At 38.4% G+C, this 23265-nt stretch overlaps 1 protein-coding gene across 4 annotated transcripts in view; it reads left to right on the forward strand.

Moving 5' to 3' along the window:
- The first annotated feature begins 735 nt into the window (after positions 1-735).
- The window catches only part of DDX4 (DEAD-box helicase 4), an 83174-nt gene continuing 60644 nt past the window's right edge, over positions 736-23265 (forward strand). For 2 of the 4 annotated variants that reach the window (XM_038530606.1, XM_038530609.1), the window contains exons 1-3: positions 737-855; positions 1663-1756; positions 11065-11125. In XM_038530606.1, the coding sequence (XP_038386534.1) occupies positions 1685-1756; positions 11065-11125 (133 nt within the window). In that variant the 5' untranslated portion in view covers positions 737-855; positions 1663-1684. Of the gene's footprint in view, positions 856-1662; positions 1757-11064; positions 11126-23265 lie in introns of all 4 variants that reach the window. The other 2 variants (XM_038530607.1, XM_038530608.1) reach the window with 2 other exon arrangements.

Here is a 23265-nt window from a genome sequence, read left to right on the forward strand (position 1 = left end):
TTTTTGGTGGAATAGGAAAACACCGAGGAATTTACTTTTTGTGAGGCAAAACCAGAATATCTGATTGGTGAGAGCATTAAACATGGAAATGACCCTTGGTTACTCTTAGGTATGGCCAGTACCCTTAGGGGTATAGACAGGTGGACCATCATTTCAAGCCTTGTTGAAAGACCTACTCTAGCACAATATCTGTGTTCCTTGTGCACCAGAGGGCATCTCTTTCCCAAAGAGGTGGATCCTTGAGTCTACACGACAGGCTTTCTTTACCACAGCGAGACAGAACCTTCTTCCAAAGGTCACTGGAAGGAAAAGATCTGCCGGCTCCAAGGGCCTACGCTCCGTGTTGAAGCAGCAGGAATCCTTAGATGTGACATAAGCACCACAGGAATAAAGAACCAGATGGGGCCAACTGCCAGGGCCTGCAGTGGGAAAACTGGAAGAGAAAGCTCAAGAGGTTGGGGCGTTACCCCTTTTCCCTTTTATTTTTGGTGTTAGGAAAAGGAAGGTGGACGTCCTGGGCTTGAGGTACCCGCAGAGAGGAAAATCGAGGGCATCCCCAGATCAAAGACCCCCCACCCAAGACCCTAGAGAGAAGCGGCTCACACCAGCCGCATACCGCCCAGGCCCAACGGGCCGCCGCGCCAACTAGAGAGCGGGTCTGACTCAGGGAACGCGCGGCTGGAGGTGGGCGGGGCGACGCCGACTGTCCGAGCGCTGATTGGCTGGTGGCGCTCGTCGCCTGGTGCCATTTGTTGCTGAAGCCGCGCACCTGACGCAGTCCCGGCGTCCCGCACGTGCAGCCGTTTAAGCGGCGTCGGCGCCTGTGAGGACCCCGGGAGAACAGGCGGCGGAGAGGTGAGTGGCCTGGCCCCTCTCTTCGCAGCGCGGGCCTTGACCTGCCGGTGTGGGCTCCCCGGCGGCGGCGGTTTGGCCCAGAGAACAGATGGGGCAGGCGAGGCTAGGCCGTCCTTTGGGGCTTTCCCCTCTCTACCTGTGTAGGTCGTAAAGGCCGGCGGACGCCCGGAGGGCTCAAGGCCCGTGGAGGAGACGAAGGAGCGTTTTTGCGCAGCCCCTGTGAGGCCTTTTCTCTGAACAGGAACGGTGGTAGTGTGATTTATGTGCCCACGCCCCGCGGAGAAACTGGTTGTCCATTGTTGGGAGGCCGTGGGCCGCCTAGCCCGTGTCCCCTCTCCTGCCTCGGCCTCAGCTCCCACTCTCTCAACAAACTATCAAAGATTCCAAATCAAGCATCTTTACCTTTGAAGGGAGGTGCGGGAAGAGAGTAACTTTGGGTAGTGGTTGAAAATTTTCCCTTACCCTTAATATCCAAGAAGCTGCTTGGGGACCCTTGGAAGGAGAGGATAAATTCAATGGATAGGTTTTGGGGGGAAAATCCTAGACATCAGTAGGGACATGGTGATTGCTAGAATGATCAATTAAGTTGTTCAACTCATTTTTAAAGGAAAAAAAAAAAAGATATAAGGTAAGAAAACTTCCCTCTTTTTGAAAACGCTTTTGGGGAAGACCAGTTATTTCAGTAGTTTCAGGAGGTGTATGTGACATTATGATAGTTTATGCTTTGAGATCTAGGATTCTGATCTAACAGAGGCCAAATGTGTCTGTCTGTTGTTTGCCTCTCCTTTTTTTTTTTTTTTTTTTTAGATAAAAACAACTGGAAGCCACCATGGGAGATGAAGATTGGGAAGCAGAAATAATCAAACCTCATATGCCTTCGTATGTTCCTGTATTTGAGAAGGTAGTAACATTGAAAGTTTGTGGTTATTAAATGCTACAGATTTTATCAAAGTTGAAAATCACTGTGGTGGAAAAGTTAAAAATTACAGTCTGTTTCAGTATGCTGTGCCTACCTCCATCTATCTGATTGTTATTAACTATCTTAAGGGCTGTGAGAAAGAGGCACTCTGGGCTTCAAATGGAATAAAATCGGTAATTTGATAATTAGAATAAATGTAATACTATTACATACTTACTGTGGGTGGAAGCAGGCTGGTACAAATGTGGTTGGATATGTCTGAGAGACACATATTAAAAATTGAAAATACTGTTTGGTTTTGGGTGATGTTTTGAATTCTTAAAATTGCTTTAATACATCTTATCTCAAGATGAACATGGTAGGCTTATCAGTGCTCTGCTTTTGAAACGTGCGAATAATCAGATCTTTTTCCTTAGTGGTGTCAGATCTTTTTCCTTAGTGGCATTTGGAGAATTACATTGTAATTCAAAAGAAGAGGCCTTGGAGTTGGTTTTTGGCTTTCGGTTCTGACTTGAAAATGGACTTAAAACACACACACACACACACATATTTAGAAGTTAATATATTTTAAGGGATTTTTTTTTTTTTGTGTGTGTGTTAACCTACTTGAAATTTCTCCAAAAGTTGACTTTCTTTTCTTTTAGAATTTTTTTAAAGATTTATTTATTTATTAGAGACAGAGAAGAGAGAGAGCCAGAGTCACAGACACAGGCAGAGGGAGAGAGCAGGCTCCATGTAGGGAGCCCAACATGGGACTCAATCCAGGGTCTCCAGGATAAGGCCCTGGGCTGAAGGCGATGCCAAACCGCTGAGCCACCGGGGCTGCCCAATTCTTTTAGAGTTTCTTTTTTTTTTTTTTTTAATTGGAGTTCAATTTGCCAACATATAGCATAACACCCAGTGCTCATTCCGTCAAGTGCCCCCCCCTCAGTGCCTGTCACCCAACCCCCCCAACCCCCCTTCACCCACCTCCCTTTCCACTACCCCTTGTTCATTTCCCAGAGTTAGGTGTCTCTCCTGTTTTTTCACCCTCACTGATGTTTTCACTCATTTTCTCTTCTTGCCCCTTTATTCCCTTTCACTAATTTTTATATTACCCAAATGGATGAGACCATATAATGTTTGTCCTTCTCCAGTTGACTTATTTCAGCCTAATACCCTCCAGTTCCATCCACGTCGAAGCAAATGGTGTTTTTTTTGTCATTTCTAATAGCTGAGTAATATTCTTTTAGAATTTCTTGTTTGCATTTATGTTGGTCCATTTTGTTACTTCAGATGATATCTTGGAAGTTCTTATATCACACAAAAATATAAAATATGTAGTCCTTTATTTGTTTTAGTTGGATTTGATATGTATGTAAAGTTTATTTCAAAATACAAGATGATAATATGAATTTATCATTTTTTTTGGAACTGACATCTTTCATGTGTTACTTTTTTTATACTCCTTTATCATAAAAATTTCATTACAACATTGGGAAAAGAAGAGAAATATTGCTTAACAGTCTTGCTTATTAGTACACTTTTGTAAATTTTTAATAGATTTTCTTCTTTTTTCTCCAATGGTAGTACATAAAAGTGTTTTTGATTGCAGCTTTTCATTCTTCAGCACTAACTATTCTGTATTACTCCTAATTTCCTAGAAGTAATTTCTTGCTGTTGCATAATATGTCATGGAATGGATCTACCATAATATAATTGATTTCTGTTGGTGGAAATTTAAGATGTTAGCTTTTCACTGTAATGTCAAGAATATCTACAGTTTTTTTTTTTTTTAAGATTTTATTTATTTATCTGACAGCACAAGCAGGGGGAGTGACAGGCAGAGGCAGAGGGAGAGGGAGAAGCAGACTCCCCACTGAGCAAGGGACTTGACTCAGGGCTTGATTCCAGGATCCTGGGATCATAACTGAGCTGAAGGCAGATGCCTGACTGAGCCACCCAGGCATCCCTACAGTTTATATTTTGATTTAATTTGGGAGTATTTTTTTTCAAAAATGGAATTACATGGTCAAAAGGCATTTTATGGTCCTTTTTACCCCTGGTTCTCAATAGACTCATTTTATTACAAAGTTTAATTCACAGATAAAGATTTTTCAGTTGAACTTTAATAGTTACCTAATTTTTATTTCTTCTTGGTCTGAGATTTTTATCTTCATTAAGTTTTCTTCAAATAGTACACTAGACTGTAGCATGTTGTGTATATTTATTGCATAGGATGTCTGAAATTGGGGATGGTTGACTGTGAGAGCTTTCATATTTACTTTTCTTGAAATATTTTTGCTATTTAGTAACAAACCTTGTTTCTTAGAATTTAGGAATTCTAAATTGAGGATACCTTATGATTCCTAATACATATTTATGTGGGGCCAATTTGTAAATTTTTTGCATCGTCTGCAAATAAGTTTAGAATTAAGATTCTTCGTGCTGGTTGTGCAATTAGTTATCTGACCCTGTTGACTTGAAGGAACATAGTGCAATAAATGACTGTGTGCCTTGGTTGAAAAAAAAAGTGCAGAAAATGAGGATGAATACATGATATGTATGTGTGGGAGAGATGAGGTCTTTTGTTCAGCCTAGTTTCTTTTAAAGGCACTTCTTTGGTTAGCTGTTCTGAATTTCTGTTTCAAGAGACAGCCTGACTTTTGTTTTTTAAAATTTGTCCTGGCTCTGCAGCTGTCTTGGATTGATACTATCTTTAAAAATATCTGATCATCCTGAATATTTTTCAGGATCTTTTTTTTTTGAAATTTAATATTTACCCATGCTTATATAATTATGAACTAATATGCTGAGTTTCTGATAGCTGTTGGAACTTCCTAAATATAGGCTTTTGAAGTTGGTATACCACCTGGGTGTCAAACAGTGAAAGATGTGAGGTTAAGAAAAATTTGATTATCTAGTAATTATGTAGTCCAGACATCTCGGTTGTTAGGCATTTGCACATTGCATATAAGCTTGTTGGGATGAGTATTGGAGTGGATGAGTATGGTGAATGTAACAAGTTAGTGGGTTTGCTTACTAGCTGTGTAATGAATGCTTCTTGTTAGATGACCATGGGAGTAAGTCTCCATATTGATTGCTTCTGTCTCATCCTTTTGCCTTTTGGTAGCACATTTCAGAACACAAATACTCTTGTGGTTAAAGTGGACATAGCTTGAGATAATTGGTTCATACACAATAACAATTTTTAAGTAGGCCCCACACCAAATGTGGAGCTCAGCACAGGGCTTGGGCTCATGACTCTGAGATCAAAACCTGAGCTGAAATCAAGAGTCAGATGCTTGGAGGAGGGCGGGGGTGGTGGGGATGTGGTGGGTGGGGGTGAATGGGTGACAGGCACTGAGGGGAGGGCACTTGATGGGATGAGCACTGGGTGTTATTCTGTATGTTGGCAAATTGAACACCAATAAAAAATAAATTTATTATTAAAAAGAGTCAGATGCTTAACTGCCTGAGCCACCCAGGCATCCCCACAGTAATAATTTTAATAAGCAGTGCTAGCAACGTTTATAATTGTCTAGATAAGAAAATAAAGTTTGGGACTTCTCTGTTCACATTCATAGTATGATTCTGAAGTAACAGGAAGAAATGTGGCCCTTGGACATCATTGAGTTGGCAGCCTCCAGAAGTTGAAATGCTACAGCCTGTAGAAGATTATGAGCAATTTCTGCTTATAATCATCACTGGGATGTGGGAGGATACTGTGTCCCTTATTAGAAAGCAGGGAAATTCTTATATGCTAAATACGTGCAACTTGTGGAAGCCAGTTAAAATGGTTCCAAATAAAAGCCCAGATGGCAAGCTTGGAGGAAAGAGCTGTGACATCTTTGAAATCGAAATAATAGAGTTGAGGATACAGTGCTAAAAAAAAGGTATGAGAAGGTGGAGAGAAGGCTAAAGAGATGGCAGAGATGTTGATGGACCAGGTCTGGAAGAGAGAAAAGTGAATCCTTTTGAAGATCAACAGTTTACAGCCAGTGGATTCTAGTCAACTGATAGATATTGTGTGATGCCAGAGAGAAGGTGAAACCTAGAGAGTTTTTTGCTTTCTTTTTTTTCCCTCTGTACTTTGTCCTTATTGCACTAGGTTTCTCTCGTAGTATAGGATAGATGATTTCACTATGAGTTTTGATTGTTAAATTTCTTTTTGAAATAACTTTTATTTGGAAGATGCTGTCATGTACAGAAATTAGGGCCTAGATTGTATGCTTTTGCAGCAGTCACATTGGTTCCTGGCTTTGGTTGTTATTTCTAAATTTTGAGGTGCTTTGCTCTTTCTTGTGATATGCTGGCTAGCTCTCTTGAACTTTGGGTATGTGTGTGATACATGAGACTCAAAGTTGGAGTTGTCGAGCCATGCAATTGCTGACGTAGCTGCAGGAATTTAGAAGATGTCTCCATGTAGCAATTGCTGAAGAAAGAGAAGTAAAGGACCAGACTTTAACTGAGGATATGAATGTGGCTGATCTGGCTAGAACTGATCAATCAGAAGAAGGGATAGAGGATAATATTGTTTGTATTTTGGAACTTTAATTTCTACATTAGACCAAAGGAAGTGACATTGTTTGAAATTTAAATTTTATGCAGCACACTATCTGATATAAGCTGTCAGTCAGTTTATTTGGACAACCTATCTCAGCTATATGTGGCATGGAACCTAGAATAGGAAGTGAGATCTTGGTATTCTGTATAAATTGATACAATACTCTGATGCATTTCAGGAGATTCTGGGTATAAAAATGAAAGGGCAGCCTGGGTGGCTCAGCGGTTTAGCGCTGCCTTCAGCCCAGGGCGTGATCCTGGGGACCTGGGATGGAGTCCCACGTCGGGCTCCCCGCATGGAGCCTGCTTCTCCCTCTGCCTGTGTCTCTGCCTCTCTCTCTGTGTCTCTCATGAATAAATAAATACAATCTTAAAATAAAATGAAAGAGATATTTGTTAAGGACTTAAAGGGGCTGGGGAAAAAAACATGGAGCTGTCTGCATTAGACTCGAAGGGGCTGGGGAAAGAAAACAGGAAACTATCTGCATTGGACCCCTATTGGACAGGGAGGAGGCATCTTCAGGGTTCATAAACTGTCCAGCTAGAAGTTCATTTGAATAGCAGATCTGACAAGTTTTTGAGGTCAAAACCTTAATACAGTAAAATGAGAAAAACAAAAACAAACTTCCCATGTTGATAGAGGAATTCATTTGCTTAAAAAAACAAAAGACCTGAAAAGAAATTGTGATATTCCAGAATTGAAAATATTAAGAGTACATACAAGGTCAAAAGAAATGTGCTCGCCAAAATGCAAATGGATTATTTGCAGCTGCATATGGGAACTCTTAAGTGTAAAAACATTTTGAAATTTCTAAATTGGCTTATTTGGATAGTTAAAGAGGTTATAAATGGTTTACACCCAAATGTTCTACAAGTAAGCAAATGACAAGATCTATGAATCATCCAGTGAATTTTTATTGAGGCCTATTAGGTACTGGGGATAGTGATGAACATGATAGATAAAATACAGCAAGGTATTAGTTTGCCAAGGCCAGAAGTTAGCAATCTAGGCGTCATCAGGGCTGTCTTCCTTCTCGAGGCTCTAGGAGAGAATCCATGCCTCCTCCAGCATTCTGGTAGCTATAGCATTCTTTGTCTTTTGGCTGCAACTGTCTCTGCTCTGTCTTCCTGTGGCTGCCATGTGTGTCTTTTTTTTTTTTTTTTTTTGCCTCGCATAAGGACCTTTGTGGTGACATTTAGGGCCTACACAGGTGATCCAGAGTAATCTCCTCATTTCAGAATCCTTAATTATATTCGCAACAACTCTTTTCCAATAAGGCAACATTTGCAAGTTCCAGAGTTTATTACTTAATATATTTAGGTGGCCGTATATCAGCCTACTATAGGTAGTATGCCTAAAGTACAGTGAGATAAGACAAGAGTGGTGAAAGATGAAGTCACAGAGGGAAAGGGGAGAGAAAAGGGAGAGAAGACTGAAGATAGTTGTGGACTTAGAGTTAATAGGACGGGTTTGATTGGATATGGGGAGTGAAAGTAATCAAAGATGATAGCTAGAGTTTTAAGTTTTATTTATTGATGTTATTGAAGTATACTTGAAACACAATGTAACATTAGTTTCAGGTGTACAACAGTGATTTGACAAGCCTGTATGTTATGGTGTGCTCATGCTAGTATAGCTACCATCTGTAACCATCCAGTGGTATTATAATGCTATTCACTGTATTCCCTATACTGTAGGGAAACAACCACAGGTTGTTTAAGCAACTAGATGGTTGGTGGTGCCATCTGCTGAAATGGAGAATCTGTTTAAGATCTACAAGCTTGGGAGGGGTCAAAACAAAGAATGTTTATTTAGTTTGTTGTGTTCAACTTGAGATGCCTATGAAAACATGTAAGATACCAGTCAGTAGGTTATAGGACTTTATTGCCTAGAAGAGGGATCAGGACTATAGATATAAATTTGATAATTATCTGTATATTAATGGATTTAAAGCTTTGAGATTGGGTAAAGTTGCATGGTGTAAAACAGACTTAGAGGGCTTTATTCTGAGTATTCTCGATTTCAGTACCTTAAAGGAAAAAAAATGGGATATAAGAAAGAAGAGGCAGCAACTGTAGACATTTTGTTTCAAGAGGAGCAGAGAAGTGGTGCAGTAGCAGAAAGGAATATGAAATTAATTTAGTTTTAAGGAAATGAAAAAGGTTAAGAATTTTTAATGTATTTTTTAAGATTTTATTTATTCATTCATGAGAGACAGAGAGGCAGAGACATAGGCAGTGGGAGAAGCAGTCTCCTTTGTACGAAGCCTGAAGCAGGACTCAGTCCCCGGACTCTGAGATCACAACCTGAGTCACCTAGGCACCTCTGCCCTGAATTTTTTATGTTTTACTTCAGAATTTGCCTTGGAATTTTAAAATTCAGTGTATGTGGGATATTAAATTCCACAACTTGAAAATCATCTAATACTAATAGTTTTTAAATTCTTGAATGCTACAGTGTCTCATTACCTTTATTAGCTTTATAGCACTGAAATCAGCCTTTTTTTGGATTTTCTTTATCCAATAATACTTTGGCCACTAGAAAAGAAAAAAAAAGTCTTCAGAATTTCACTTTAAAGAAGAATAATTCTTCTCCTCCTCCTCCTCCTTCTTCTTTTAAAAGATTTTTTTAAATTTATTTTGAGAGAGAGAACACAAGCAGGGGAGAGGCAGAGGGAGAAGCAGACTCCTCACTGAGTAGGGAGCCTGATGTGGGGCTCGATCCCAGGACCCCAGAATCGTGACTTGAGCCGAAGGCAGATGCTTCACCAACTGAGCTACCCAGGCACCCCTGAAGTGCTCTTAATTGTTTTAATGTCTGTGGTAATGATAAATTGGAACTTTTAGCTGTAGTAATTATCAAAAGCTCAGGGCATTTCAAGGATGGTATATTGCCTTTCTGTTCTTAATAACTCAGAAAATAATTAAATGACTCTTGAGCTTTATAAAAGTAGTTTTTAAAATCACTTAGTGTCTTTTGTTAAATTTTAGGAAGTATTACTAATGCACTCCCTCTAGCTTTCGTTTTATTTAAAGTAATTCGTTTGAAGGAATGTTGTGACTATTCTAATGTAGTCAGTTAACTAAGATATCATCTGTAAGTTTTAGGTCACCTTTCTTTTTAAATTATGAAATTCTGCTTTTCATGTACAGGAATTTGAGAGCTCTCTTCTCTGAGTTATTTCCTAAGTAGAGGAAGATTATGGAAGGGGAAATTAAGGGAGTCGGTTAACAATAATAAGGACACCCTGGGAGTTCCAAGTGAGAAAAAATTACTCAAGTTTTCATTTACAGAGATGCCCTGAGAAATGTTGGAAGATTCCTAGATTAATTTGACATTTAGCTGTTCATTTAATAACAAAAGTTGGATTTTCTGAGCCCATCAAAAATGCAGATATACCACTGCAAATGTAATACATACGCATTAATAACGAATGCATATTTTTGAGACCAAGGTAGGGAAAATGGGACAGTCAGTGTTTGAGAGCATCAGTGACAGTCTTCAACTGTTGCTGTGACAACTTTGATTAAAATTAACTATGAATAGGGATGCCTGGGTGGCTCAGCGGTTGCATGTCTGTCTTGGGCTCAGGGTATGATCCTGGAGTTCTGGGATCGAGTCCCACTCAGGATCCTTGCATGGAGTCTGCTTCTCCCTCTGCCTATATCTTTGCCTCTCTCTTTCTCTCATGAATAAATAAATAAAATCTTAAAAAAAATAATTATGAATATTCTGTAGCTGACATGAGCCACTTCTTTGTACTACTTGCAATGTACATTTATAGGATATTGTTTTTAGTGCATCAGTGATGTTAGTCTTTATTTTAGAGTGAGTTCCTTTTTACAAATTGTGAACACATTTGTTTCCCTTAATATGAGCATAACTGAAGTTATAACAATAAAATCCTGTAGTACTTTTATGCAGAAACTGTTATCTATTACTCTCCTTTTGTGTTCTATTTTATACAGTATTGATGAGTATATTGTAAAATACTGAACTTTTGAAAATATACTGTATATTGGTAGGCATTGATTTATTCATGTGTTACTTTGGTCAGATTTTATTTATGTAATAATAGTTCTTAATTATAACTGGGTGCCTGGGTGGCTCAGTCAGTTAAATGTGTGCCTTCGGCTCAGGTCATGATCCCCAGGGTCCTAGAACTATGCCCCACATTGGGCTCCCTGCTTGGCAGCATGCTTCTCCTCCCTCTGCTGTTCCTTGCTTGTGCTTGCTCATTCGTTCTCTCTGTCAAATAAATAAATACAATAAAAAATAGTACTTAATTATACTTTTCAAGTATATGGATGGGTAAACTTTTAAGTCTAATGTCTGCAGATTCTTTCCATAAAGGGCTAGATAGTAAATATTTTAGACTTTGTGGGCTTAATTATTCTCTGTTGCAACTTGACTGTTGTGGTGGGAAAGCTGCCATAGACATATCTAGATGAATGAGGGTAGCTTTGTTCCAGTAAAACGTTATTTACAAAAACTGGTGGCCCACCAGGTTTGGCTCATGGCTGCAGTTTGCTGATCACTGTTTTAAGTGATATATAAATATGCTATGCATTCAGTGTTAAAGTGAAGAGGTTTTAAAGTAATAAAGGAACGAATGATCCAGAAAATCTTTGAATCTGCTATTGTTTTGTTTGGAACAAAGCCTGGTTGTTAAAATTTTCTGGTATTTGTGATGACACATTTTTATTTTCAAAGTAGAAAATGAGTCTTTTCTTCCCTCTTACAGGATAGGTATTCTTCTGGAGCAAATGGAGACACTTTTAACAGGACTACAGCTTCATCATCGGGTATGTGTTAAAGGAAAAAGTTATAACCCTTTTTAGGTTAAGGGCTTCATCTAGTGAATGAAGGGCAGACTAGTAGACATCTTGTAGAGTGTTAAATTTCTGTGAGAATTTATTGTTTGGATGTCTTAGGATGAGGGCCACTTCTAGATAGAGGAAAGGAAAGAAGAGAGGTGTAATGCTATATTATTTGATTTTGTGGGTTTCCCGTAGAACCTTTGCCCAACCTGGAAGTTGCATATTTGGCTTTCAGGCTGCTAGAGAATTGTCAGGGTTCCTGACATAAGGGAGTAGGAGATAGAATTGTAAGACTGTTGTTTGTTTTTTACAGTGTAAATATTAACACTACTGTACAAGCAGTGGACCAAATAAGAAATCAAATGGCAAATCAAAATATGTCTCAAAACAAAAGAAAAAGAGGGATGCTTGGGTGCCTCAGTGGTTAAGCATCTGGCTTTGGCTCAGGTTGTGATCCTGGGGTGCTAGGAATGAGTCCTGCATCAGGCTCCCCATAGGGAGCCTGCTTCTCCCTCTGCTTATGTCTCTACTTCTCTGTGTCTCTCATGAATACATAAATAAAATCTTAAAAAAAAAACCAATGAAATATTCCAAAACCTATGGGGTGAAGGAAAAGCAGATATGAGAGTGAAATTTATGCTGTAAATGCTTGCATTAGAGAAAAAGTTCAGGGAACCTGGGTGACTCAGTTAGTTATATGTCCAGCTCTTGATTTGGGCTCAGGTCATGATCTCAGGGTTGTGAGATCAGGCCCTGCAAATCATGAAGCCTGCTTGAGATTTGTCCCCTATCCCCATGCTTTCTCTTTCATAAATAAATAAATAAAATCTTTTAAAAAAGAAAAAATTTAAATAAACATTACATTACAAAGAACTAGAAAAAAGAAGAAACTGAAGTTTAGTAGAGGAAGGAAATAACAAAGAAAATCAGAAATAAGTAAAATAGAGACCAGGGTAAACAATAATATAATGTTGAAAGTAATGATCAGTTTTAAAAAAAGGAAAGAAATTGGCAATGTTTAGCTATGCTGTTAACAAAGAAAACTACTCAAAAATCAAAATGAGAACTATAACAGATAACCACAGAAATATGTAGTGTGATAACCGATTACTATATAAACAGTTAAATACTAACAAATCAGATAAGTTGGTAAACAAAACAGATAACTCTTAAAAACCACACAAGTTACCACGATTGAATCATGAAACTTGAATCCAAGAAATAGGAGATCTTCTTAGACCAGTAAGAAGAATTAAAGTTAGGAATCAGAAATCTCCCAGCCCAGAAAAGCCCAAGACCACATGGTTTCCTTGGTGAATTCTAGCATTGAAAAAAAAGTTAGTGATACTCTTTATCGAAATTTTACAAATCATGAAATAGAGGGAGTGTATTCAGAATCATTCCATGAAGCCAGTATTACCCTGATGCCAAAGCAAGATAAAAACAATACAAGAACAAAAAAGTCTAGTCTGTCTTATATAAGTATTGCTACTCTGACTTTGTTTTGACATTCATTTGTGTGGTAAATGTTTCTACATCCCTTCACTTTCAATCTGTACGTGTCTTTAGGTCTAAAATGGATCTCTTATAGGCTATAAGATTGTTGAAGCAAGTTGCAGTAGTGGTAACATGTTAGGATAATAATTGTCCTGGTCTAACTAATCTGCTCTAACATCAGGATATCATGAGTTTCTTTGGGATCTGAAAATTAATTTAGGAAAGGTCATAGAAGAATAAGAGAAACAAGTCAAGGTAAGGGAGCCACTGTTTTTTTCCCCTACCACTTATTTCTAGCTAGGTTGCCTAAATATTTCATAGAGTAGATGCAGATGAAGGGCACAAGTGATAGGACTTAGGTTAGGAAAAACTCATGGCGGTAGTCTTTGATTTTTGTTGAAATCCAAAGCTGGCTGAAGTGCTATTTCTGATGTATCTTTTTCAGTTATTGTGGTAAAATACATGTAACATAAAGTTTACCACTTTCACTATTTTTAAAAAGATTTTATTTATCTTAAAGCAAGAGAGTGAGAGAGAGCAAGCAAGCATGAGAGGGGCAGAATGAAAGGGAGAAGCAGTTTGAGGGCTCTGTCCCAGGATCCTGGGATCATGACCTAAGCCAAAGGCAGATAGTTAACTGACTGAGCCACCCAGACACCCCTCACCATTTTTTTTTAAAGGTTGATTGATTGATTGTTTGATTTATGAGAGAGAGAGAGAGAGAGGCAGAGACAGAGACAAGCAGAGGGAGAAGCAGGCTCCATGCAGGAGCCGATGTGGGACTCAATCCCGGGTCTCCAGGATCACACCCTGGGCTGAAGGTGGTGCTAAACCGCTGAGCTACCTGGGCTGCCCTCCTCCTCACCATTTTTAAGTGTACATTTCAGTGGCATTGATAAGTACATTCACATTGCCATGCAGCCGTCACCACCACCCACCTCTCGAACTTTTTCATGTTCCTAAACTGAAACTTCATTCTCGCTAAACAGTAACTCCCCTGTCCCTTTTCTCCTCAGTTCCTGACAACCGGTGTGGTACTTCCTGTGCCATTTCAGTTACTATGAATTTACTGAGTCTCTGAATTTGTGTAACTATCACTTTTAAGTTTTGCTGTAGTACAAGAGAGAGGGACTAATGGCACCAGATAGTTTCATTGTTTATTTCTTCAAAAGTTAGTGGAAGAGGTAAAACATTTTATAGTCAAGGTAGCTGCCTGGTCACTGAGGCCTGTTCTAAAGTGAAAAAAATGTGGAAAGATAGTTTCTAAAATGTAAAGGAGAATATGAGAGAGAGTTCATCGGGGTAAAGCAAATTTAATTCCCCTGTTCATCTTCAGTTCAGAGTAATTATCTTGATAGAAGTTAAGTTTAGAAGAGATGCTTTTGCTATTGTCAAGATCCATTTATCTTTCATAAACATTTAAATGCAGCGATTTAACATAGAATATTCAGATTATGAAAACTTGATTAAACTGCTGCCTGCTAAAACCCCAGCAGAAGACTAACTTTGCTTCCATCCTATGAATCACATGCATTCATGTGTACTTGAAATATACAAAAAAGTTGAATAGGTAAAACTAATCTGTGTCTATTTGGATAAATTACTGTGTAATCAGGAGAAACCTTGTTCTTTGAATTGTTGAAAGCTAGTTTTTGTAAAGGAAATAAAATTTACATCTATAGTATATCAAAGCAGAACATTGTTTTGTGGTGAAATCTTCAAGAAGCTAGATTGAAATAGCCACCAACCAAAAACAAGGACTTCTTTTAGCATGTGATCTCTGAATGTTTAGGCAAAGGAAATGAAATTAGGGGGCAGCCCTGGTGGCTTAGTGGTTTAATGCCCCCTTCAGCCCAGGGTGTGCTCCTGGAGACCCGGGATCGAGTCCCATGTCGGGCTACCTGCATGGAGCCTGCTTCTCCCTCTGCCTGTGTCTCTGGCTCTCTCTCTCTGTGTCTCTCATGAATAAACAAAATATTTTTTAAAAATGTAATTAGGTAATGGAATATGTTGTTCAGAGGAAGGTAAGCAGACAATTTACAGGTACTTTTGTAGCTCTTTTTAAATTAAAAAAATTTTTTTTCATAGAAATAGCCTTTCTAAATTGCAGAAATGCTTATCAGGCTAATGAATATATCTAAGCCAATACCAAAATATGCATTTTAAAGAAAAAACAACTTAAGTTGCAGAGACAAAAAGAAAGAAAATGATTTGAAACTTTGGGCCCTGAATTAAGCCCCCATTGGTAGTATGTTGTTGAGTCTGATGTTTTAATCTTTGCATATATTCCCACATACATAATTATATTGCAGTGGCATATTATATACATGTTTTGCTTTTTTATTGAAATACTGTTGACATACAGTGTTTCATTAGTTTCATGTATGCAGTAGAGTGATTCCACAAGTTTATACGTTATACTGTGCTCACAAATACAGCTACCATCTGTCACCATATAATGCTATTACAGTACCATTGACTATATTCCTTCTGTTCTACCTTTTATATCTGTGATTTATGCATTCCGTAACTGGAAATCAATTACATCTGTAATAATCTTACTTCTAACTAAGGTCGCAGTTTGAAGTTGCAGAAAGGACATGAATTTTGGAGAGACATTGTTCTGGATTCTCCTTCGATTTCCAGTGCTCCATGTGTCTGTCTCTGCACAAAATAATACTGTACTAATTCTTTGGGCTTATAATAAGTTTTATTATCTGCTAGGGCAATTCCCCTTTCATTCTTTTTTCAGAATCATATTTTTGACCTTTATTTTTCCAAGTGAAATTTAGCATCTGTTTAAAGTCACAAAAATCTTACATTTTCATAAAACTGCAGTAAATTTATATATTTTGGAAGAAAAGTATCTTTATTGTGCTTAGTCTTTCCATCTATGGGCCTCATTGTCTCCTGTTTATTTATAATTTCTCCATAAAGATGTTAAATATCTTTTAATATTTAATTCTAGGAATTATGTTTTCTTGGTTGAGAATGCTATTTCAAAATTAACCTCATTATTTAGTAATGAGTAAAAATGCTCAATATGAAAGTTTGTTATTAAAAAAGACATAATAAATGACCATTCCCTCTAAACCTCAATTACAACAAAACATTAAATATTCCAATAATGCGTACTCTGCTTAGGTTCTTATATCCTGTTCTGTTCCTTCCAACCTGTCTTCATTCCTTTCTTAACACAAACTGTAACACTTTAGTGTCTGAATTATATTTAGGCCTTTGCCAGACATTTCAACCAAAGTCTTAAATCTTTTAAAACACTTGTTCTGAGTTCAGTAACTGTGATATAAAATTGACTGAGCTATAATACCCATCACAGGCACCAGACCAATTTCTCTCCTTTCCCTTTTCCACGCCTGCCACCTCTGGGCACCCCTGGCCCAGGCTAGGCCCACCTGCTGACAAGTTGGCCTGATCCACACTTGATTTGTTCAGGAGTGCAGCCACCAGCTCTCTCCAGGGTACAGATCCTACACTTGGGGTCTAGCATGGCCCCCAGACTCTGTTCCACCTATTCTCTGTGTCCAGAGAGGGCCCTTGATGGGTGTCTGCCATGCTGGAGCCCTGAAGACCCACCTTAAGCCCTGAATCTGGGTGTCTGCTTGGGGAGCCTTTCTTACCAGAGCAATAAGAGCGCTGTCCAGCCCAAACCCGGCCTAGTCTGTCTTTTTTATGGGTGGCTTTCTTCAAAAGCGTGGTTATACTTGGGTGCCTTTTTGTATTTGAGTGAAACATTAAAAATGCTGATGAGAAATCAACTTTGTGTGCATAGTCACAGCTTGTTGACTGATTGGCTCTATTGTGGAGTATTTGGGCCCGGGCCAGGCCGTCTTGTTGGGCAGAGCTGTTTCCCTAGAGAGGAATCCAGCCAGTGTATATCTAGAGGATTTAAGTTTTTTGAACTGGTTTCTGTGTCATTTTTCTATTATGTTCTTTCTTCCTCCTTCATTGTATTGCATGGATCTTGTACTGCCTTTGCTGATTTTTTTCATTACCCGTTTTTGAATGATTTGAATTATTCCTAGACCAGCTATTTATGTGAGGCAGTGTCAGGGGCTTCTCATTCTGTTTTTTTCCCAAAGGAACTATTTGTGTGTGTGTGTGTGTGTGTGTGTGTGTGTGTTTTAAGATTTTATTTATTTATTCATGAGAGACACAGAGAAAGAGGCAGAGACATAGGCAGAGGGAGAAGCAGGCTCCATCCAGGAAGCCCGATGTGGGACTCGATCCCGGGACTCCAGATCATGCCCTGGGCTGAAGGCAGGTGCTCAACTGCTGAGCCACCCAGGCGTCCCTATGTGTGTGTTTTAAAACATGTTTTGTGGGACACCTGGGTGGCTCAGCGGTTGAGCATCAGCCTTTAGCTCAGGGCGTGATCCTAGTCCCGGATTGAGTCCTGCATTGGGCTCCCTGTGAGGAGCCTGCTTCTCTCTCTGCCTGTGTCTCTCTCTGTGTGTGTCTCTCATGAATAAATAAATAAAATCTTTAAAAAAAATATTTTGTGTACCAGTTTTTTCTGTGTGCACATATATTTTTAACTTAGAAAAATGTAACAGATAAATATCTCATTCTCATCCACCCACTGCTACCTTTAAGATCTGTTTCTAATTGATAATTGACATCGTTATTTATTACTAGTGCAAGGTATCTCATACACTGTATCATGAAGTTTTATTTACCCTTATACTACCATGATGGACACTAAGAAGACCTCCTATTACCTTCCACTACCACAAGGAAGAACATTTCTGTATATACCCTTTCATAGGCTGGAGTGTTTTTGGGTAATGGGCTCAGGAAAGGAGTTACAGTGTTGAGTGTATATGTACTTAGTTTGACTAAATGTTTAACAATTATTCTCTGGAATAACTATACCAGTCTATATTCCCATCAGTTGGACATGAGGGTTTTTATATCTCAATTTATATTGGATGTTATTGAGTCTTTTAATTTTAGCCAGTCTTTTGGCTTTAAAGTAAAATCTCATGTTTTAAAAGCATTTATCTGATTTTTAAGAGCTTACCTGTCTCTTCATGTGCTGTTATTATTGTAGGTTTCCACTTCTATAAGTTGCCTTTTCATATTTTTAGAGCATTTTTCTATTATTCATGCTCTGTTTCTCTTGTTGATTGGTAGGCACTCCAGTATTTTAGATTTTATGCTCTTCTGTCATCTTTGTCCATGATTTGCCTTACTGATCAAAAACTTTCTTTTGAAGTGCTTAAATATTTTTGCTTTCTGATTTGCTTTTGCAGTTTTAATTAAGAAGCTCTTCCTCACCTCTATGTCAGAAGTAATCTCCTATGTTATGCTTAGAGTTTTACCTTTCACATTTAGCTTTTAATCATCCGAATGTTTTTTTTTTTAATTCATGGTAACCATATTTATTTGAGTGCTAGCCAAATCAGAATGTAATGCATATAGTATGAATGAAGGTTTTTTATGGTAAAATAAACATAACATAAAATTTACCATTTTAACCATTTTTTAAAATTAAAAAATTTTAAGTAAGACTTCATTTTTTAAAAGCAGTTCTAGGCTCATAGCAAAATTGAGGAGAAAGCATAGAGATTTCCCATATGCACTTATCCCACATCTGCATGGCCTCCCACATTATCAACATCCCCAGCCAGAATGGTACATTTGTTAGAATTGAGGAACCTACAGCAATACATTATAATCACCCAAAGTCTGTAGTTTACCGTTAGGGCTCACTCTTGGTATTGTATAGTCTGTGGGTTTGGATGAATGTTTCCATCATTATGGTATCAGAAAGAGGATTTTCATTGCCTTAAAAATCCTCTGTTCTCTGCCTATCTCTCCCCCTTCTCTTTCCCCTAGTAACCAATAATCTTTTTTTTTTTTAATTTTTTTTCTTTATTTATTTATGATAGTCACACACACACACACAGAGAGAGAGAGAGAGAGAGAGAGAGAGAGAGAGAGAGGCAGAGACACAGGCAGAGGGAGAAGCAGGTTCCATGCACCGGGAGCCCAACGTGGAATTCGATCCCGGGTCTCCAGGATCGCGCCCTGGGCCAAAGGCAGGCGCCAAACCACTGCGCCACCCAGGGATCCCACCAATAATCTTTTTATTGTCTGCATCGTTTCACCTTTTCCAGAATGTCATACATTTGGAATCATATAGTATATATAGGCTTTTAAGATTGGGCTCTTTCACTTAGTAATATGCATTAAGTTTCCTCCATGTCTTTCCATGGCTTGATAGCTCAGTTTTTTTAAAAAAGATTTTATTTATTTATTCATGGGAGACAGAGAGGGGCAGAGACACAGGCAGAGGGAGAAGCAGGCTCCACACAGGGAGCCCGATGTGGGACTCCATCCTGGGACTCCAGTCCAGGATCACGCCCTGGCCCGAAGGCAGGTGCCAAACTGCTGAGCCACTCAGGGACCCCCAGTTGTTTGTTTCTCAAAGCAATGAATAATATGCTGTTGTCTGGATGTACAACAGTTGTTAATTCATTTGTCTCAGTAAGTATCTTGGTTGCTTCCAAGTTTTGGTGATTAGAAACAAAGCTACTAGAAACACACCCATGTGCAGGTTTTTGTGTGGATATAAGTTTTCACCCCATTTGGGTAAATACCAATGAGGATACTTTGCTGGATGATGTGGTAGGAGTATATTTAGTTTTGTTGGAAACTACCAAACTGCTTTGCAAGATATTCATACCATTTTACATTCCCATCAGAAATAAATAGGAATTCCTGTTGCTAAATGGCCTTGCTAGTATTTGATATTGTCAGTGTTAGAGACTTTGGCCATTCAGAAAGGCAAATTGTGGTACTTTATTGTTTTAATTTGCATTTTTCCGATGTTAAGGTCTTGACCGTTTTTAATTAGGTTTGTTTTCTTATTGTTGAGTTTTTAAGAATTCCTTTTGTGTTTTAGCTAATAATCCTTTATCAGATGTGTCTTACAAAAATATTTTCTCCTAGTGTGTGGCTTGTTTTCTCATTATTTTGACATTGTCTTTTGCAGAGTAGAAGTTGTTTTTGTTTTTTGTTTTAAAGATTATATTTACTTGAGAGAGAGAGGGAGCAAGTGAGCAAGCAAGAGCAGGGGAAAGAGCAGAGGGAGAGGCACAAGCTGACTCCATGCTGAGAGCAGAGCCTGAGGTTGGGCTGGATCCCCTAACTTTGAGGTAATGAGCTGAGCCAAAAATCAAGTCTGACACTTAACCAACTAAGCCACCCAGGCACTAACCTCCTCACTCTCTCTCTCTTTTTAAGATTTTAGTGAGTGGGAGTTTTTAGCTTCAGTGAAGCTTAGCTTATCAGTTATTTCTTTAATGGATTATGTTCTTGGTGTTGTATCTAAAAAGTCATCTTCATACCCCAGGTCATTTAGAGTTTCTCTTACGTTATCTTCCAGGGGTTTTATAGTTTTACATGTGTATTTAGATCTGTGATCCATTTTCTTTTCTTTCGATCTGTGATCATTTTGAGTTAATTTTTGTGAAGGGTGTAAGGTTGGTTCTATGTTCTTTCTTCCCCCCTCATGTGGATGTTTAGTTTTAGCACCATTCATTGAAAAGACTGTGTTTGCTCTTTGTATTGCCTTTGCTACTTTGTCAAAGATCAGTTGACCATACTTACATGGGTCTTGGTTCTCTATTCTGTTTCATTGATTTGTTTATTCTTTTGCCAATACTATACTGTCTTGATCATAATGGCTTTAGAGTAAGTATTTAAATTGGGTAGTGCCAGCCATTCAACTTTGTTCTTTTCCTTCAATATTATGTTGGCTATTCAAGGTATAGAATGTAAACTCTCCATGTAAACTTTAGAATCAATTGGTCAATATCCACAAAATAACTTGGTAGGATTTTGATTGGGTTAGCTTTGAATCTAGAGATAAAAGAATTGATATCTTGACAATAAAGAGTTTTCCTATCTATGAGTGTGAAATATCTTTCCATTTATTTAATCCTTTGATTTTCATGACAGTTTTATAGTTGTCCTCAAATAGATCTTCTGTACATTTTGTTAGATTAATACCCACCTATTTCATTTTTGAGTGCTAGTATAAATGGTAATATATTTTTATTTTCAAAGTAAATTTGTTTGTTATTGGTGCACAGGAAAGCAATTGGTTTTGTCTACTAATCTGGTATCGTGCACTTTTGCTATAGTTGCTTATTAGTTCCAGGAGTTTTTTTGTCATTATTTTGGATTTTCTACATAGGTGATCAGTTATTTGTGAAACAAGACAGTTTTATTTCTTTCTTCCCAATATGTGAACCTTTCATTTTCTTGCCTTATTTCTTTAGCTAGAACTTGCAGTATGATAATGAAGTGATGAGAAGGCACATCTTTGACCTGTACTTGATTTTAGTGGAAACACTTTGTGTTTCTCACTATTAAGTATGATGTTAGTTGTAGGTTTTTGTAAATAGTCTTTAAGAAGTTGAAGTTGTTTTCCCTGCTTAACCATTGTTTAAGGAAAGATTTATTTATTTTTAGAGAGCATGTGCTTGCATGTGAGCAGGGGTTGGGGGAAGGGAGGAGTGGCAGAGGAAGAGAGAGAGAGAGAGTCAGGAGCAGACTACTCTCCTAGCTCGATGCAGGGCTCTATCTCACTACCCTGAGATCAGGACCTAAGCTGAAATCAAGAGTCAGCTTCTAGACCGGACTGAGACACCCAGCTGCCCCCTCTTTAACCATTTTTAAGTAGACAGTTGAATCCATTTTTTGAATATGATGTAAAATAACCTATTTTCTTCCCACATAAAATAACCCAATTTTCCCCGCACTCTCTGTTAAATACTGTCCTTTCCCTATTGATATGTGATGCAAATTTCATCTCTTACACAATTTTGTCATTTTTTGGTCTTTTTTAAAAAAAGATTTTATTTATTTATTCATGCGAGACACCGAGAAAGAGAGGCAGAGACATAGGCAGAGGGAGAAGCAGGCTCTGTGGGGAATATGATGCAGGATTGATCCCAGGACTCTGGGATCACGCCTTGAGCTGAAGGCAGAAGCTGAACCACTGAGCCACCCAGGTGCCCCTTGTTCTTTTTTTTGTCTTAAAGCAATGGATAAAACCTACCATTCACTAAATAATAGTAAAAATAACAAGCATTTAGACTTTTCTTCGCTTCAATGAGAATGCTCCAAAATTTTTAGAATTAAAATATAATGTTTGCTTTAGGCTTATTTTAGTTGATTTTTTAAATTGTGCTAAGGAATTTTCTTTCTATTTCTGCTCAAATACTTGTTTTGTTTAGAAATGGCAGTGAAGGGGGTGCCTGGATGGTTCAGTTGGTTAAATGTCTGACTGGATCTTGGCTCAGGATATGATCTCAGGGTTGTGAAATCGAGCCTCATGTCAAGCTTTGTGCTCAGTGGGGAAAGCCTGCTTGAGATTTTCTCTCCTCTCCCTGTGCCATTCCTCCTCTCTTTCTCTCAATATAAAAAAAGAAAAGGCAGTTGAATGTTAACAAATGCCCTTTTTTTGAATTCCAGATTTCTGTTGTTCCTTTAAATCTCCTAATATTCTTTAAACATGAACTAATTTTGTGTTCCTAGGATAAGCCCTGCATAGCTATTTTATTGCAGTATTCAATGAAATGAGATATCTTATTTAGTACTTTTATTTAAAGGAGCCAGATCTCTCTCTTTTAGGGGGGAAAAAAAAGGAGTGTGCAGGCCAGGGGTAGGGTGATCCAGGACAGAGGGAGAGGGAGAAGGAGAATCTCAAGAAGGCTTCATGCTCAGTGCTGAACCCAGTCTCACGACCCTGAGATCATGACCTCAGCTGAAATCAAGAGTCAGACGCTTAACTGACAGAGCCACCCAGGAACCCCTTTTTAGTGCTTTTGAATTAAGTAAGATTGGCCTCTAGTTTTCTTTTCTCATGTTCTAATTCAATTTTCGTTTTATGCTTTTTATCTTTTTTAAAGAATAAACTTTGGAACATGTAAATCACCTGTTTATTACAAGTTTAGTTGCCTTTGTCTACATATCTCTCTAGGCCAGGTTCTTCTTATTTTTTTAAAAAGAAAAAAAATTTTTTTGAAGCATGGTGCACACACAGTTTCAATATATATTTTTTAAGATATATTTATTCATGAGAGACAGAGAGAGGCAGAGACATAGAGGGAGAAGCAGGCTTCCCGTAGGGAGCCTGATGTGGGACTTGATCTCAGGATCCCAGGATCCCAGGATCATACCCTGAGCTGATAGCAGACGTTCAACCTCTGAGCCACCCAGGTGTCCCCAGATTGAGTATTTTTATTTTTATATTTATTTATTTATTTATTTATTTAATTTTATTTTTTTATTGGAGTTCAATTTGTCAACATACAGCATAACACCCAGTGCTCATCCCTCCAACTGCCCCCCTCAGTGCCCGTCACCCAGTCACCCCAACCCCCTGCCCACCTCCCTTTTCCACTACCCCTTGTTCATTTCCCAGAGTTGGGTGAGTCTCATGTTTTGTCACCCTCACTGATATTTTCACTCATTTTCTCTCCTTTCCCTTTATTCCCTTTCATTAATTTTTATATTCCCCAAATGAATGACACAATATAATGTTTGTCCTTCTCCAATTGACTTATTTCACTCAGCATAATACCCTCCAGTTC

Source organism: Canis lupus, chromosome 2 (genome assembly GCF_011100685.1).
Source record: "Canis lupus familiaris isolate Mischka breed German Shepherd chromosome 2, alternate assembly UU_Cfam_GSD_1.0, whole genome shotgun sequence".
In the NCBI taxonomy this organism is placed as follows: domain Eukaryota; kingdom Metazoa; phylum Chordata; class Mammalia; order Carnivora; family Canidae; genus Canis; species Canis lupus.